This window comes from Pyxicephalus adspersus, chromosome 4, assembly GCF_032062135.1.
Source record: "Pyxicephalus adspersus chromosome 4, UCB_Pads_2.0, whole genome shotgun sequence".
NCBI lineage: Eukaryota > Metazoa > Chordata > Amphibia > Anura > Pyxicephalidae > Pyxicephalus > Pyxicephalus adspersus.
In genome coordinates, this window is record NC_092861.1 from 118,238,214 (window position 1) to 118,257,381 (window position 19,168).

The window sequence follows — 19,168 nt, forward strand, 5'->3', positions numbered from 1 at the left end:
CATTTCTCTCTCTCCTCTGACCCTGACTCCCCCCCTCTTGTTTGTCAGTATCAAAGCTAGTTATTGGCAGGCAGCAGAAGCTAGGTGGTCTATGGAAGGAAAAACTACAAATCCTGTCTTTATCATCAGCTTCTGTGCCATGAAATAAGGACATTATATATTTTTTGAACTGCCGACCTAACAGGAGGTTCACTACCTAACATAGGCCAGGCTCCTCTTCCACCCTTCTCTTTCTGTGTATTATACATAATCTGTGTCCGTGTGCTGGGTCCTTACAAATGCCCATTACCTAATTCCTGCTGACTGCTGGATGGGGGCAAGCTGTTTCCTCCTCAGTGGAGACTGTGAGCAGACTTTTTAAGGTCAAATCAAATATGGGTATAATTGAAAATTGTGTACTGAAAACAAAAACCTTGTTACACCCAAATAAAAATATGCAAAAAAAGATAAACTGCTTTGAAAAATGTGTACAAGAAAAAAATGATACAGTACTACATATACAAAACATGGTAAAAGGGGAAACAACTATGAAATATATTATTTTACCTTATAGAATAAAATGGTCATAAAATAAAAATCCAATAAAAAGCTCTCAGAAATAACATGATAGTCAAAAAGAAAAAATATCACTGTGAATCCAAGAACCAGATACTGATGAATAGGACTGCAGAAACAAGATCTCAGCAGTTTTAATCCAGCAATGGATAATAACACAGAATCCAATCTGTAAGTAAAAACAAAAAATAAAACAATACATTTTGTGTACAATACAGTATCTTTTAAATCACACTGTATGCATTGATATGTGGTCATTGGCAAAAGAGACTCTTCCCCATTGTAAGTCAGTCAGAGAAGGACCCAATTATTTTACTGGTCAGTGTTAGAAGGGCTCCTATACATTGGTAGTCAGTGAGAGAAGTGTCCTCTTTAGTAGTCAGTAGTGACTTACCTCAACCAGGAACTACAGACAGGATACCGACACTGGACCCATAATCTTTAGCCAGACCCTATTTTGTCTGTCGATGTCATAGCCAAAAACAAGGTTGTGGGCCAGGCAGATGCATCTTTTAAAACATCAAATCTTTTACAGAATGAAATGACAACCACAGGCTTACATCATAACACATTTCCTACTTGGCTTTATCAGTCACAAAGCTAGTCTCAAGCCAAAATTAGATCATAGTCTACTGTAGCAGTAATAAAATTAGTCTAGGGACAAGTTAAGCCCTTTACTGGGTATTTCTGCTTGTGAGAAACCTGTGACTTTCACTCACGTCTAAATGGGAATACTTTCAGTAAACCTAAAATAATTCTAGGCAGTAAATACAAATTCTTCTGAGCATACTTTTTGTTGTATATATCATTGAATTCAGCGTATTAATAAATGCAGAAAAAAATTCCATATCTAAGGTCTGGTGCTTCAAATTATTTCATGTTGTAAGCACAAAGCATTAAAATAATATTAAAAAGCATTCCATAACTGAAAGGGAAAATTACAGTACTACCCTATTAGGTAAGTTTTATTTTTCCTGATTGGGAGAGCACCTCAAAAAAGTATACTACTGCTATTCTAGGCACAAAATATATTTATTTGCCCATTAGCCCCCTCTGACCTTCTATAAAAAAAGTCTAAAAACTTCCAAAGCTGAAACTGACAAACTATAAACAGTACTGAAGTGAAAACAATACATTAGCATTCTCATTTTGTCCTTTAAGTAGAAGTAAATTCAATTTGATTACTTGTCAAAATAGTAAGTAAACATTAAGGCTTTAGAAAAAAAAAACAAGTAATTTAATTCAGCCAATGAGAATTGTGTGTTAACAACAATTAAGTCATGTTCTTAGTGAACACAGTGGGAACGTCATGATTGGCTGAATGCTGTTAGAGGCAATAAAACTTTCTCCTGAGTAATTCCCTGGGTGGCGCCAGAAAGCAGAAGAGCAGAAGGATGGCTCGACAGAAGATTTTAGAATAATGTTACTAAACAGGTATGTATGGTAAGCATGTATTTTATGTATGTTTTAAGAAAACATTGCTTTTTTTGTGTTTTCTGTTATGCTGTGTGGCAGGCGCAGCACCATGAGGTGCCTTGTGCGCTGTGGCATTAGAAGAATTATTTTTTTTCTGTCTCTCTTTAGTCTGATCAGACTGTCTATACTCTATAATTCCTCTAATACCATTCCATAAAAGTAGTAGGTTTAAAGAGCACACCAAATACTTTAAATAACTTCTTTATTAACTTCAAACTTTCTTCATATAACACTGCTGATTCTGCAGCAGAAAGTCTATGTACAAACGTGTTGAATAAAGTATCACAAAATGATGGTTGAAGTTTTGATGATAATGATAATAATACTGATACTGATACTGGTGATGGTAATGATACTGATGTTGATGATGATGCTGAAGATAATAATGCTGTTTGTTGTTTATGCTGTTTATGGTGGAACTTTTTGGCCTTTTGTCTACTTCTATGAAACTCTCTGACTGGAACTCTGACTGTTCTCTCTCTCTCTCTTCTCTCTCTGTTAGCACGCTGAATACAGCATGGTTTGCTAGGGAATTTCCCCATGAACACAGTGTAAGGCTGGTTGTAATTGGTTGAAGCCTCTGCATAATGTAAGACTCACTGTGATTGGCTTATCTTCTAGCTAGATAATGACTCTTAAAGGTATATTCTCTTTTTCTGCCTATGTTAACAAAATGCATATATAACTGTTATAAATATTCACAACCATAAAATACAGTGATAACTCTGCATCTAGCTTAAACATATGAGCATATGAGCTGTATAGTGGGGTTATTGGCAGGTTTAGGTGTATACAGAATATACTGCACTAATAACCTAGGACAGGTTTTAGCTGGCCAGCTACATGCTGAACTTTAGTTCTTCTTGATTATAATACAACCCTTGGGCTCCTTCAGAGCACTTAAACAGCCTACTGAGAAAATTGGGTTTGCCATCAAACCCAGCAAACCCTGCTTTGTAAACTATCCAGAAACACTGTACGTTCTGACTCAAAACTGAGAAGCTATTTTTTTATTCACAAACAAATCCATAACAGCATAAACTCAATATTTGTTTTGTGTTTTATTTTGGAGAATTGAAAATACTGTACACTCCCACCTTGGATGATTTTTTTTATTATAGAAAAATTGCAGCTTACTTTTTTCCAAATCTTGAATGTTTGCTGACTGAGAATGCCTCAATTGTTACAGCACTCAAAATGATTGATGGATATAAAACATATTTCTCTAAGCAGATAAGCCACACGTAAAACTTTTCAAACCACATCAGCTGTGCTGCGCCTAAAATTTAGGAAAATAATGTCATAAGATGTGTTAAATAAAGTAAATAGATACTATTATTATAAATAGGTACAACAATGTGTTCATACCTTTACATTAACATTTTCCAACAACTGACATAAAAACTTGTTTATGTGGATTACCTTCATGTGACAAATTGAAGAATTGTAAGGGTTTATGAGAATGGGCTTTGCTTCATTCATTTGCTTTGAGAAGGTTTCGCATTCACATTAACTTGCATGGGTTGGGGGAAGGCATGCAAAAACCAGTATTCAAAAACCCAAATACTTCACGTCAAACTCCATGTTTAACCTCCTGGGCGGTCCATTTCTGTCTGGATTTTTATGTCTAAAAGCAGTACATTGCTTTTCATGAAAATTTGTTTTACAGTATAATATAATAGTATGAGTATAATAAAGTTTGAAACACAAAATCATGTCAAAATAATAATATAAATAAAATATTAAAAATTAAAAAAAAAACCAAATATTATACTCATACTAATATATTATACTGTAAAATAAAGGTTCATGAAAGACAATGTACTGTTTTTACACAAGTAAATCCAGGGTATTGCATTCAATACAGTTATTTTTGTGGACAGGTCCACCTTCTTTGATCTTCAGCCGCACAATGCAGGGTTTTCCGGTGACATCGGTGCATGCGTTGGTGCGGGCGGGCGGATCGGTGGGAAACTCAAATAATTTTGTATTGGATTCAATACAAAATAGCTGTTTGGAGTCCAATACAAAGAAACTTTCATATAATATAAATATAATTATATTATTTATATATATATATATATATATATATATATATATATATATATTATATATGCTACTGTACATTTACATTACATGTTTAACTATTTTTTATTTTTTTTTAACAGATTTTTGTGTTTTTTTTTTTAAAGTTTATTATTAAATTTAATAAATATTGGACAAATTTCGGTGAGATATGCCAAAGCATTATAGCCTACAATGTAAAATAAATTTCCATGCAAAAAAAATGTAACGCTTTTTTCATGGAAATTTGGATGGAATTAGAAGGCTAGGGGGTTTAAGAAAAGCCAGCATGAAGAGTCCTGGATCGGCCAAGGAACAGTTGGGAAGGTTTCTTGGCTACCCGTTCCAAGTCCGGGTCTTCATCTGGAATTTGGAGAGCACAGGTGCTCTATTTAGAGTTGCAGCAGCAGACTACAGGTAGCTCAGTGGTTTCCCCAAACCTGAAGGGAAAAGAGTTCAGCTGAAAAAAAACACTTTAAAAGTAAGATATCATTTTCGGTTAATGCAGAAGGACTTTTTTTGTTTATACTGTATGAATAGCCAGAGAGGGAACTAACCAAGAGGTAGTTAGTGGCCCGGCCAGGCTAGGATTTTTTTTGTTGTTCATTTTGTGCCCCTGTGTGATACAATAAGGCTCCCAGGCAGAAGCCTGGACTGTTGTGAGAAACTGACTCTGTGCTGCCTCATTTTGAACTGCTGCAAGCCTGTTGCTATGAGCAAATCCCCCACAGCAAGCTCACAGCAGTGACAGAAGCCCACTGTATATGAGTTGTGAGGAGGTTGTCATTTTTCATTTTGAATTATTATTTATTTTTAAATGTGGACATGGATCAGGTATTGGGGTCTCACTACTGATATTATATAAGTTCTGATATTTTTAGCAATATGATATTTAAGAGACTACATAACAGTTAGGTTTTTTAATTTATTATTAGTTTACCAAAGTTTTTTTTTTTTAATTAACTTGTGAAGTATTCTTATAGAAGAAAGTATAGAATAAATAGGGAAAAAGAAAATAACCAAGAAAAATCAAACAAACAAACAAGTGCCACAAACAGCATTAAACCATTGACCAAAATCCACAGATCAAACAAAACATTGGACAGTAATACAGGATATCACACACACCTAATTATACTCGCACTGTACATTTTGGATGCGCAAACCATGGAGACCAGTATGCATGAAATTTCAGCGTTTGATCTATATTCTCAGCAAACCATTTCTCATAAAAAACTTGTAGATTGAACTTACACAAGATATCTGATATATTTGGTGCATCCATACTTTTCCAATAAGAGGCTATGGTTTGTCTGGTCGCACATAAGCAATGTGTAACAGTGGGCCTGTGTTCTACAGGATATTGTTCGATCCCAAAATTAAGCAAAGCCAAAGGTCGGTTTGCTTGTACTATCAGCCAGTCACTTCTGATAGAAACCGAAATTTCGCCTTCCAAACACTCTGGATGCTTTTGCAATACCAGAAAATATGTCTCAGAGAGCCTATTGGACCACAAAAACGCCAGCAGTGTGGGGTACACCGAGATCACAACATATAGTGTCCTATACCATCTCAGTAACATCTTAAGATAGGATTCCCAATGAGTGGTGCACCTTGTGTATTTAAAGGAGGACCGGATTGCTCGTTGCCATTGCTCATCTGCTAAAGTTCTGTTCAATTCAACCTCTTTAAGATATTAGGCATTTTAACAAATACTTGTTTATCTTGGAGCGCTTGATAAATTATTTGGAAACCAATTGGGAGTATAAAGTGACATATATGGGTGCTTTTTATGGTAGTAGAGGATCTTACATAAAGCGTAGTCATCAGTGGTAGGCAAACGGAAATGGGCAGGTTTTTGTTGAAGTGATAGATTAGGCTGCTTTTAACGTGGGAATATCTAGCAAAGGTATCAAGGGATCCAATAACTTAGCCACAAATAAAATCGCCAGATTCTTCCGTCTAAAAAAAGAATGCTCCATAGCATTCCATATTTTGTCAGTAGAATTAGTAAAAAAATATTAGCACAGCCAGCACAGACGCCTTATAGTAATCGTAGAAATTAGGGAGGCCAAGACCTGCAGTACTCCTGTGTTTTATCATAGCCGCAAACCCATCTCTGGCTTTACCAGATGTGCCTAAACATATTGCCGCAACAATCCCTGTAGGGACCTCAAATCATTTTTAGGTATCGGCACCGGCAGAGTCAAAAATTTTTTGGCAAAAGTAACATTTTAAAAACTGCCACTCTGCCTACCCATGACAATTCTTGTTTGGACTTTTTAATTAAATCCTCTTTCAACTTGGAACTAAGTGGTAGATAACACCAACTTGTGAAGTATTTTTGCTTTTGCAGTTGTATAGGTTTGCAGCTCTTTTTAAAAAAAAAATTAGCATCAGCCCAGCCTTATCTGATCAGTCTATATCTCTCTCTGAAATACTATATATATTTTTAATGTTGAAAAATGTATATGTTAGTAAATAGGCATGCTCAGTTTTACCAGAACAATTCACTGTGGTATAGTTAGATACTCCTGAATATTATATAATTCAAATTAGCTATCCACATTTTGTACCTACCAAGAACTTCTCTCTGTTTATATTCTTTGTTTTGTAGAACAGGCTGAGAAATCCAAAGCCATGGATGATGTTTTCGAAGATGAGGAATTACATAGTGTGCCAGGACACCCACTAGCAGTGTTAATGCGAGTAACACAATACTAAGAAATGGCTGTGGGAAGAAAATTAAATAGTTGTTTAAATACATCATCACACAAAGCCTAATTCCTGACAGTTTTTGTTAATTTTAGTTTGGGAATAAGTAAAAGGTTTCAAAAGGCTGTCTTTACTTGTTATAATTGTTTTACAAAATATGTATTACATAAATGTGTACCAAAGATCACAAAATAGCTTCAAGTAAATGTGAAGCAATATCAGGATTCATTCAGGGTTCCCCCGGAGGTTGCTAGGGGGAGCAATGAGCATTTTGTGCCTCTCAGTGATCTTTTTGGCTATCTGTAAGGGTGACATTGTTCCCAGTGGACAGCAATACACAGTAAGAGGCATTCTTCCCTGACCACAAAGCTAACGCACTATGCATCGTGGAAACAGAATTTATAGTAGGGGTTCCTTGACCTAAAAGATATTTCAAGTGTTCCTGTTCCCCAATGTTAACAAAGGTAGAGAAAGGCTGGAATAGATGACCAATATGCTAAATCCTACATTAGGATACCTGGAGTATTGGAGCTGATTTACTAAAGGTATATAGGTTGTTCACTTAGTAAGGTGAATTATCTTTTATTTCACTAAGATTAGTGAATGAGATGAAGTTCTGCTAATTGTAACTATACAATCATGTGCAAGCAAAAAAACTGCTTTTGTAAATCTCCTTGCACATATTATGACATTCTTTGCACAACATATTTTCACCAATTTTACTAGCAAGCATATATTACGCCTTGCTATACAGCTATCAACCCAGTTGTGTGAATGCAAGTAAAATATATTCTTTAATTTGGACAGAAGTGATCTCAGGGTATGAACAGCAGCAGTTCAAATACTTAAAAAGGAAAAATAGAGTTTAATCTCCAAAATTTTGTCCATATTGTCCTTATGTTCTGAATATAAATTTAGATCATGTAGTTAAAAATGTGAAATTGTTTTCAAAAATCTCATAAGTTACATTCTATTTGGAAGAAATGTGCTGATTTTATTAAATACCTAACACTTTCATGCCTAACTTGGAGCCTGAGGGCCCCATGCAGCCCATTGGTATTTGCAGCATATTGCTTGGACCCAATCAGTCAAAATGCAAAATTTAAAAAAGTCTGTAATAGCACTGATTTTCAGGATTGTCATGTAACAAATCACCAGTCTTCGTCTTCTACAGTATGACTCTTGCCTCCAACCATTCCTCTAGGACAGCCTTTGGGATCATTTTCTCAAAAAGGTAACAATCCATGGCGGTCTATTTCAGCAATTCAATAAACAGATATTATAGTGGCCATTTGGTGACATCAGGGAACATATTTGAGGCATCCTTTGCCTCCTTGACAAAGTTGACAAATACTGATCCAACAACTTGCCGTATTTTTTAAGCCCCTACAAGAGGTCATATGGCTTACTTTAGACACAAAGCACATTTTTTTTATTTTAAAAGTGGAATTGGTAATCATTGCCAAGATGAATTTGTATTCATTCTTAAGATCCAGATAATATTCTTAAAGGGTGCTTACATTACTTATAGTGTTTTGAGGCCAACCTTTACCCAAAATCTACATGTTTGCCACAACTATTGAATGGGCCTGATTTATTAAAGCTCTCCAACGCTGGAGAAGATACACTTTCATCCATAAAGCTGGGTGATACAGCAAACCTGGCATGGATCTGGTCCAGGATTGAAAACATTTGCTAACAAATTTTGAAGAAATCCATTCGAGGTTTGCTGGATCACCCAGCTTCACCGATGACAGTATGAATAATTTTTTTACTCTTGATTCATACAATTTTCAGATTTATTCGATTGTGAAAATTGTGTAATTTTTGAGTAAATTGTTTTTTAAGAATTTTGAGGGAAAAAATGTATAAAAACAGACCCACTAAAAAATGTCTTGAGAGAACCCTATGTTCATTTTCCCCTTTTTGGCTATACTAGGAATACAACTAGGAAAATGTTATTTAAACCATTTGTGAGCTCATTTGTTGATCTTCACTCATTTCAGGCTGAATAGTCACCTCTTGCTATGCTGGTTCATCATTTCTTAGAAACAATCTCTTTCTGCTGGTACTTAGATGTGAATAAAAAAAAAAAAGCATCAAAAGAGCAATTTAGTCCTAGAATAAGTATTTAACCTCCCAACCGTTAAGCCCGACCTTGGGCCTTAGCCCTTACGGGCTAAAAAAAGTTGCAATTTTCGTTAACCCCGAACTTTTCTCCCTATATTAAAATCCTCGCTTACCTGGTCCCGCTGTGCTCATCCAGCGTCGTGTTCGTGTTCCAGCGTTGTCCTCCAGCGTCGATCTCCCTCTCCAGCGACATATTTCTGTAAGTTACAAGTCTACAATTTAAAAAAAAAATTTCATGAAAAACAGTATAACGCTTTTGGTACAGAAATCTAGACCTCAGTGTAACGCCCAGGTGGTTAATATATTGTTTACTCATGAGGGATATTTTAAAGCAGCAGATATGACATTTACTGAACACTGACTGCAGGTGAATCAATTATAATTTAAAAAAACATGCACCAGAAAAAAAACACCTGCAGTCAATGTTTGGTAAATGTCACATTCACTGTTTTATACATTTACCTACAGCTAGGGTTTTCATTTCTTTTCTGATTGTAATTATTACATTTCCCAGGTGAAGTCAAATATATAGGTATTGTATTGGATTGCATTTCCTATGTACACTGGGGAAAATGCATTCTTGGCATATTGTTTGTCAAATAAAGGGATATATAAATTTCTCTATTCTACTTAGTTTATCTGTATCATAGTAAATATGCTTTTATGTGTAAATGAAAAGATTTGGATCCAAAGGTGAATGGAACAATAAAAAAAACAAAACAATGGTTTAAAGGTGGAATTTATAATGATTATTTTTAAGCACTAACAATATCTTACTTTAAAAAATTTTAAAGCTCAGCTCCAACTTGGACATCCATAAGCCCCATGCCACACAAATCATAAGTTTGTTTTAAAAAATGATTTAGTATACAGCCTGAAAAAGGGTACAGAGGAGGCCTTTCAACATCCATTGGAACTTCTTCTCCTCATCACCTGATTATTTTGATGCTATGAACAGTGATTCCTAAGCTAGATATTTCGATTTTCGGATATCATGACCCACTGGACAAGCTATAATTGCCCTTCCTAACCCCCTTCCCTGTGTGTTGTACGCTTCTGTACATCCTGAGGGCCTCATCCCCTCTTGTTTTTAATTTCTCTTTTCCTGTAAGTTTGCTCTCTCTTTCATTTCTTGAATTCCCAACCTATGCCACATCCCCCCTTCTTTTTACCAAAAAAATGAAAATCTTAGTCTTCGAGGTCACACTCTTGTCTTGATGGTTTTAGATAAATACCAATATACACTAGAGTCAATAGAGACTAGCGTTTGTCATAAATTTTATTTCTGATTTTGACATTGTATGGTCTGTATATGTTAACTGATTGCTATGCTGTATTATGGCCCTGATTTGTTAAAGCTCCCCAAGGCTGGAGAGAATACACTTTCTTCAGTGAAGCTGGGTGATCCAGCAAACCTGGAATGGATCTGGTCCAGGATTGAAAACGTTTGCTAGCTAATAGCAAATGATTTTTAAAAATGCATTCCATGTTTTCTGGATCACCCAGCTTAACTTCTGAAAGTGTATTCTCTTAAGCCTTGGAGAACTTTAGTAAATCAGGGCCTATATCTTTGTTGTAACCTTTACTCATATAAAAAATCAAATCTAGGGGCTGACCTATTAAGTAATGTAAATCGGACAAACAAGATTTGTTTCTCTTAACACCTGAGCAGCCTATATCTTTCATTTTACTAAGACATATTAAAAAATCATTATTAGCATGAAGTTAAAAATTCAGAAGAACTTGTATGCATGTATACTGCTTCAGGAATAAGGCTCATCACAGACATAACTGCAAAATCCCCAGCTGTTGCTTCAAATTGTTGCATTCCAGAAAATCAGTCAGGAAAAAAAGAACCACCACACTCTGAGCTGTTAATTAGAAAGTTGCTGGAACCCTGATGTGTAGTGACTCTTTTCTTTTACTGAAAAGCGTATTTAATACTATGGACCACAATTTTAATATATGAGTCCAGACCAATAAATGAATGTACTATGGGCACTGTAAAACCAAAAAAAGATCAAAATGCAATTTGCAAGTTTACATCATTCCTTTTTTTTTAATATACAAATGTGACTTACTCTTAAAGATAGAAACACTGTGCTGGCACTGACTGCAAATGTCAAAATAGCAACCACTGTACAGACAATAAGGTCAGATATTAGAATTTCTTTCTGCAAAAAGAAAAAAAAAGTTTGTAGTTATGACGTTCATGCATCCAGTAGAAAATATATAAACATATGGTAACATAGTTAAAATACAAAAATTTCTGAATAGTATGAAAATGTATTTTTATAAATAAACAGAAATACCTCTTCCTCTTCTTGATCATACTAAAATACACTGTAGTCGAAAGGTTGTCTTGTATACCCAAGTCATAATTGTAATCATAATTGCCTATTATAAAATAATCCTTCCCTGTGCAATTTCTTTAAATGTAGTATTCAGCTGTTGAACGCAAACCCCAATCCATTTTATTAAGGAACTTAGAGTATTATTGTATTGATTTACCTTTATTATTTCCCATGATAGGGGAGCATTCCTATGCTTGCCTACTGTACTATAACTGGGAAACACAGGCAATTTTTTGTATCACACATCTTGATAAATCATCTATTGTTATGAAGAATAGCCAAGAAGGAAGCTGGAAACACAAGAAGACCTGGTTCTGTTCCCTAAGCAGACAGTTGGTATTTTGGAAAGAAGATACAAATATACTTGGCAGTGTTACACTGGAAGTGTGGCCCTATTTGTATCAGCCTAAAATTAAGTTGTAAAAAAGAAACAAAGGAGGAAATGGAGAAGTCACCCCTGTTTACAAGCATGCTCATGGTTAAAACACTTTACCTTGCCTCAATTACTGTACCTGTGTATTTGTAACCAAGAAATGTTAGCATTTAACATTAACACAATTCTAAATACTGTTTGTAAACTTACCACCAAGCCCTTAATTTTCTGCAGTATAGGATCTTCCTGTTGTGTTGGAATCATTTTCACATTTTTACAAAACAGTCTGCCAAATAGTGTACATTTGACCAGGGATCTATATTAAGATAAGTGAAATAAATGTGACATATGACTGCAACATCAGCAAAGTAATAAGAATATATAATTCACCAAGGCTCTCAGCTAGATTACATACTTATTTACAATTGATAAAGTATTAAACTATAGAACAAAAGAAAAAATAAGTCCCCAAAAGGTGAAAGGCACCATAGAGACATTATATTATGTTTGTGGGACAAAGCAACAGGTTTGCTTAATGCCCCCTCCCCTGCAGCTAAAGACGTTCTTTAAATAAAAGGCAACTACCAAAAGAAATGATTTCCGGCCATCTCGGGCATGTGCATAAGAAGCTTTTTCGCGCAAAGAACAAAATTTGCCAATCTCACGCATGGGCAGTGAGATCAACAAGTTTTTTTTTCCATCCTACACCATCCCATCCTGCGCCTGCTTTCGGGTGACATAGGATGAAGAACCCGGAAGAAGAGAGGAAGATGGCAGCGCCCGGAGCGCCGGATCCGGGACGACGCAGGGCCCGATGCAAGACCCCCTTGGAGGGATCAGATTGCCCTGCCGGATTGAAGGTAAGTGTATTTTTTTTGGCTATTTTCAGTTTAGTTCCTCTTAACCTTACAGGTCTCCGTCCCACCCCTGTCACCCTGTCACTGTCAGTACACTGACAAACTAATTTCCTGTCACTGGGCTTTATTATCCACAGCATGCTCCTTGCATGACTGAACACCTAATTGACAACTTGTGCTTCTTCTCTCTTCACTTTAATATTGTACATAATAATATTGTACATAACTTTAATATTGTAATATTGACTGTGAAGTAGGTTGTAAGAGGTCAATACCAAGTTAAATGATTTACTTACACTGTTTATTACTAAAATATTTTAATGATCACAAAACTGCATTAGATTTATAGTTTTATAGATTACATATCATGTAGCTATTAATAGTAAAATTGTCACTTACAATAGGATAGATGGATCACTACTTTGTCGGCTCAGGTGATAAGAAAGGGCAATCAAAAGGCCACAAAAAATTGAAAAGAGAGGTGGTATATGTCTAATGTCCCAGGGCTCCTAATAAAAAAGATATGTTCGAAAATTGAGGGATACTTTCAAATATATTTTGACATTTCAAAATTATATTGCTCTCAAGCTATTCATTAACCTATATATTACAAAAACAAATCATAAGCCTTACTGTTTAACTTTTTCAATCAGTAGAAGGTTTGCTCACCATGCCAAGCCAAACCTGGTTTTCTGTAAGCTCCATTTTTGTTAAACAAGAACCAGCCACCATCAGCTGTTTCCAGCACATTTGATCAACCAGAATGTAAAACTTGTATGATGGGCACCAACTCACAAGAATTTAGATTTGAATAGTAGTCTAACCTTCAACATAGAACAAGATACCTGGTCTTACGGTAAAATGTTCAGTAATAAATACAATGTTTTTTTGGGTTAGTCTGTATGGCCAGAACCCAGGGGATTTCTTGGAAAGAGCACTCAACATAATTTATAAATGTTCAAGAAATCAAATACATTTCTTAGTTGAACGTAGACTGCTTTGTTTTATTATAGCATGATATAGGGAGATTTTAAAGATGAAAGCTTACCTTTACGGACTCGTGGCAAACAAAGAATAAAAGAGCAGCAAAAAGAGTACTCCGAAGTAAACTGCACAGAGCTGACAAAAATCCATCTTTTGCTGCAAAACAAAAAAAACCATATTGATATAATTCAAATAAATATTTAAAAATATGTTTAATTAGATAATATCTGTCCATTGCAGGTTTATAGCAAGCTTTAATTGCAGCAAAGGCTTACCATTGTATGACAAAAAGGCACTATTTCATGCAAAGGAAACCAGGGACTTTATGTTCAGAAGTGTGTATAAGAGAGACTGTAACTGCTCATTGAGAATAGGAAGATAAGCATAGGAATGATTGATAAAGATGATAAATTTAAAATATATATTATATATTCAGAAAAAAAGATTTACTTATTGAAATAATTGTGATGGATACCTATACTTTGATCCATAGACAATTCAGCTTTGGTATTAGGAGCTCTGTACCCTGTTTCGCCAAAAATTAAGACAGTGTCTTATATTAGTTTTTGCTCCACAAAAAAATGCACTAGGGCTCATTTTCAGGGGATGTCTTATTTTTTTCATGAACAACAATCAACATTTATTCTTGAACAAAAAAAATCAACATTAATTAAAATATAGTCATGTCATCACATTCTGGAACATCATCATAACTCTCCAAACCCTGAATTCCATCCTGAATTTCTTGTGACTTCATTTCCTTTAGAACCATTGGCCCCAATTTTTCATCTCTAGCAATAGCGCTTTCATTAAATGAGCACCTCTTGTCCATGTATTTACATATACTGTAGCTTATTTTTTGAGTAGGGCTTATTTTTGGGGTAGGACTTATATTTCGAGCATCCTCAAAAATCTTGCTAGGGCTTATTTTTGGGCTAGGTCTTATTTACGCAGAAACAGGGTATGTTGGGTCTTTTTAGGACAACATACCAAAGTAAACCTTCCCTCTTTCTCTTAAGGGTTCTTCAATATACAGGTCTTGAAGTGTGCGCTTAATGACTTTACCTATCTGATTTATGTGTGTGTTCCTTGATTGTACAAGCACAATGGAGGAAAATTCCTAAATTTAGACTTTGGACTAATTTGATGGATCTGTAACAATAACTAATAACTAATAGTGTTTTTAAGACTTGAAAAATGATAAGCATAATTTTGTTTCACTAAAATACGTTCATAGTCATGTATTATTTATTATTAATAATATAGTTGCTCTTTTATATTGAGGATTACCCTGTTTGTGGAGTATCCTGTTTGAGGAGGCTTTTTAGAGGTTGGGGTATCCTGGTGTCCACCCCATTGGGGTGCCTGCCTACAGAATCCTGGGAAGAATTTTGTTTCTAACCTTGTGTTTATGATAACCATTATAGTATATTATTGTTATTATTACACATATTTACATTATTTATAGCGACAAAATATTGTGCAGAGCTTTACAAAGTCCATAGTCATGTCACTAACTGTCCCTCATAGGGGCTCAGAATCTAACGTCCTTACCTCAGCCATATGTCTTTAATAGAGTCCACTTTTAAGGGGGAAGCCAACAAACATGTTTTTTTAAATATCTTCAAGGTAATTTATTATTAATCATTGATTTTCCCATTGTTTTAACCTGTATTGACAAAATGTCATCTGTATGTGATGCTCTTGTATTAATCTTCCTTAATATATGATGATCAGATCTCTCAATAACCATTATCCCCTGAAGGAGCAGAAAACTTGTCTGTGATATCCGTCAGCCACACAATGACTGTGAACTTATAAATTCTTAGAGAGATACTCTATTATATTTGGCTACAATTGAAATTAATTTTGTGTAACATTTGAAATTTGTTAACAATAAAGATTTTGGTGTTTTTATGAAATACTTTTAAATACTATATTTGCCAATAAAATTCCTATTCCTTACTTCTGTTCGGAGGGTTGATTCCCTTTCCTGTTCTGGTTATATAATTAAAGATGTGGCAAATCTAATTTTGGACATTGTGTGGGACCATCTTTAATCAGTTGTCAGCTCACTACTTAAATCTCCTAGATTTTGCCTTTACCTGCAGTTTTTACGTTGGTAAACAGTCTTCATCTACACTTTCTCAAAACATCTGCAATTGTATGTTTAAAGCAAAGCAAATACAAATTTGCAGTATGTCTACTATATTTTGTTATTTTCAAAAAAACTAAACAGAGCATTGAAAAGAAATTATGAAAGAAAACTCACCAGAACCACCAAACACAAGGACATCTATTTGCTCCAGAAAATATACACAGAATGTATTGACTTGAGGAAAGAGGCCCAGAAGAGATATAAGAGGAAACAAACTCACAAGTACTGAAAAAAAAAATCGACAGTGTAGAGATGTTATTTATGTCCTCTAAAACTCTTCTGTGGACTGTAAAACCCTTAAGGGCTCTATTTTTAAAACGGGAATCAGACATTCCCTGGTAGGAATCTTCCAGGTCTATGTGTTTCAGTGACAGTAATTGATTCCCACCAGGGAATGTCAGATTCACTACTTTGCAAATTGATCCCCTAAGAGTATACTACAGTTTTGTATATTAAGAGACATTGCTAGTCTACAATGAAAAATGCTTTAATCCATAGCACTGTTGTTACATTTGTTTGATTGTGGTTTCCCTCTATATGTTGTATGTTTGCATGTATCACTATAAACCTTGATTAGGAATATCTAGTGTAAATAGTGACCTGTTTGCAGTTCTCTTAGTTTAAGAATCTAAATTTGTACTTTCAAGTGATATAAGCTGTTGTTGGTAGGGCCATATTAGTAAATACAGCTATTTATGGCAACTATATCCACATGTGAAAACAAGATGAGAACCATAGGCATATATCTACGATGTTCAGTCGGTCTATTCAAGTAGATAAAAGTAATAATGCATAAATATGTATTATTCTTTTCTTTTAAAACTCTAAATAACAAAATTTTAAAATAATACATTTATTCATGCTTCTTTACTTCCTCATTCTCAATCTTCAATATATAGTATTGGTTGTAATGAGAGCTCTTGGAATATAATCCCTTGGAGTTTTTTGCTTACATCTCTAACACCCCAAGCATCCGAGGAACTAAAGAATACATCTAAATACAACATGTAACATAAAAATATCTATGAGGTTTCCTGTCTGTTAAATACCTTTTCAACAGCTTTAGTCATCCCTATCAAGGTGAGTAAATAAAAGAAAGTAAATACAAAAGGCCTAAAGTTGCAAACTCTCTTCATTGGGACATGATGGTTTACACAGATTACATAAAGGTCATGCTTTTTTATTTATAGTAAATTTAATAAATTAGTTCTCAATATTGAGAGCAGTAGTGGTTCCATCCAGTGCCTGTTTGCAGCAAATTACTGTTACTATAGTCTATCACAACCAGCAGTAGATCATTGTTAGAAGTGATCTGTTGCTGTATGATGAGAGAGGAGGGAAAAAAAGTGTAAAATAAAAGGAAGACTATATGTAGACAAAATGACACAAATTACATTTCACTATTAAAAGGCATTTCTTTCCTAAAGTAATATGTACTCCTATTTGTGTCCTTTTGGTTTGTTAATTATTCAGGTGTAAAGTCTTTTATTATATTTGTCTTATAATTACAAAGAAAATAACAAAAAGACTGAATCTAAGGGTTTGTGAACAACAATATATTACATGATATTATTTTATTATAATTATAATTATTAAATATACTTTAAAGTGGACTTTTCACAGTTTAATTTAGTTAAATAATTAGTAAATAAATGTAATAATAAGTAACAGCGTATTTCCTCACACAATGTTCTTCCAGCCTTACATGTTCCTTTCAGAAGTTTTATACCATCAGGGACATATGCCATCTACTAAATCCTGTAACAGTGCATAAAATATCATATTATCATGATTTTTTCTAATAACAAGTTAGACTTTTTTTTACTGATACATTAATCTCAAAAAGGGGCTAATATGAAAACAATATACTTGTCTATTGTCTCTGTAAAGGTGTGAAACACACTATGGGCTTTATTTTTAAAACACTGAATCCGACTTTCCATATACATTTCCTGGTGGGAATCAATTACTGCCTTTGAAACAAATGGACCTGGAAGATCCCTCAAAGGAATGTTCCCATAAAGACCAAAATGTCCTTGGTAGATAAAAACCATTTCCCTTTTGCCTGTGTATGTTTTTTTACTAATATGGTTAATGATTTTAGTAATATGGTTTATGATTTGTTTAGGCTAAAATACACAAAAATAGTGTGTGAAGTTTGATGATAAGTCCACACTAATGTAGCTATAAAAAAACTACTCACCAATAATTTGATCTCTAGCACCATGAAAACATTCTGGAGACAAAAAATGGAATCCATACAATGTGTGTAAATGTAGGCCTTTGACTTCAGAACCAGCATTTAGCAGCAAAATAACACCACATAAAATACAAAAATAAACTGGTCTGCTGTATGTAATGATCTGGTTATAGCCCTGAAAAACACATAAAGAATATTAATATGACAGGGCATAAACATTTTATTTGTTAAAAGGGACCTTACATGCAAACCTGAAGATCGGCTTACTTATAGCCCCCCACCATTTAAACAAAATAGATGAAAAAATCCATGCAAAAAAAAATATGTAAAGTAAAATATGTCAGCATAGCTTCTGGGAGTTGAGGGTGAAGTCACTGTGCCTCCTGGGACAGCTGGATAAAGCATTTTTCATGGAAGGTCTGTTTTAACAAATAAACTAATTACATAATTCTACAAACATGTAAAAACAACCATAAATGCAAATGTAATTTCAACTTTTTTATAGAACAAGAGCAAATTTAAAACTTCATTTCAGTGGTCAGTTAAACAAATGTTTTATATTTGTGTTTCCATGAAGCCCTTTACTGAGCTTTTACATTTTTTTATATTCTTGCTTTCTCAAGATGTCTTTTCCTGATGGCAGCCAATTCTCACTCAAATTTCCATACATACATGTTTCCTCACACATTTACTGTGATGCCTGTACAATAATCAGAGCAGTCATCACTAGGGCAGTAAGTTGCAAAGAGCAATAAAAACATAAGACATTTCAGTTCTTACCGCAATAAAATATGTTTTTGTAAGTTTTCCTATATATTTCCAATAATATCTTGATCTAACAGGAAGTCAGCTGAAATCTCCCAATTAGCAACACAAAAAACATTACAGAGGTTTTCTCCTACTGTGTCCAAAATGAAATAAAAAGTGTTAATTGGACTTTGGCTTTACCGAGAAAGTAAAGTCAAAAGTCTTTTTTTATTTCAAATATTTTTATTGGAGCTTTAACAACAGAAACAATAAACATACTAATTAAAACACCAGCATACAAAAGAGGTAGGTCTGTAATGCTATGACATGGGTTAGGGCTGCCATCTACAGAAAAAGAGGTAAGACTAGATGGGGAGAATATCCTGCTAGGGGTAGAGAGAGTCCCCAGTAAAAGTTCAGGTCTAAAATTGCATCCAGGGTACACCAAAAACGGGTGTTGGTGCTATGGAATGTGCAGAGCTTACAAGATGATATGGAGGAAAAGTAAAAGAATTAAAGGGAAGGAGGAATTAAGGAACAAAAGGGGGGGGGGGG

At 34.5% G+C, this 19,168-nt stretch overlaps 1 protein-coding gene and 1 long non-coding RNA gene across 4 annotated transcripts in view; one reads left to right on the top strand and one right to left on the bottom strand.

The window, feature by feature from the left end:
* The window catches only part of PCNX2 (pecanex 2), a 56,027-nt gene that overhangs the window by 19,678 nt on the left and 17,181 nt on the right, over window positions 1–19,168 (bottom strand). For 2 of the 3 annotated variants that reach the window (XM_072409428.1, XM_072409426.1), the window contains exons 12-21: window positions 17,870–18,041; window positions 15,781–15,891; window positions 13,984–14,034; window positions 13,573–13,664; window positions 12,924–13,033; window positions 11,878–11,983; window positions 11,022–11,114; window positions 6,676–6,826; window positions 3,169–3,310; window positions 547–724 (exon numbers count right to left, since the gene is read on the bottom strand). In XM_072409428.1, coding sequence (XP_072265529.1) covers window positions 547–724; window positions 3,169–3,310; window positions 6,676–6,826; window positions 11,022–11,114; window positions 11,878–11,983; window positions 12,924–13,033; window positions 13,573–13,664; window positions 13,984–14,034; window positions 15,781–15,891; window positions 17,870–18,041 — 1,206 coding nt within the window. The remainder of the gene's footprint in view (window positions 1–546; window positions 725–3,168; window positions 3,311–6,675; window positions 6,827–11,021; window positions 11,115–11,877; window positions 11,984–12,923; window positions 13,034–13,572; window positions 13,665–13,983; window positions 14,035–15,780; window positions 15,892–17,869; window positions 18,042–19,168) is intronic. The other variant, XM_072409427.1, reaches the window with a different exon arrangement.
* Window positions 12,259–15,744, top strand: LOC140329255 (uncharacterized). The gene is made up of 2 exons (XR_011920445.1): window positions 12,259–12,527; window positions 13,538–15,744. It is a non-coding gene; the product is annotated as an uncharacterized lncRNA (long non-coding RNA).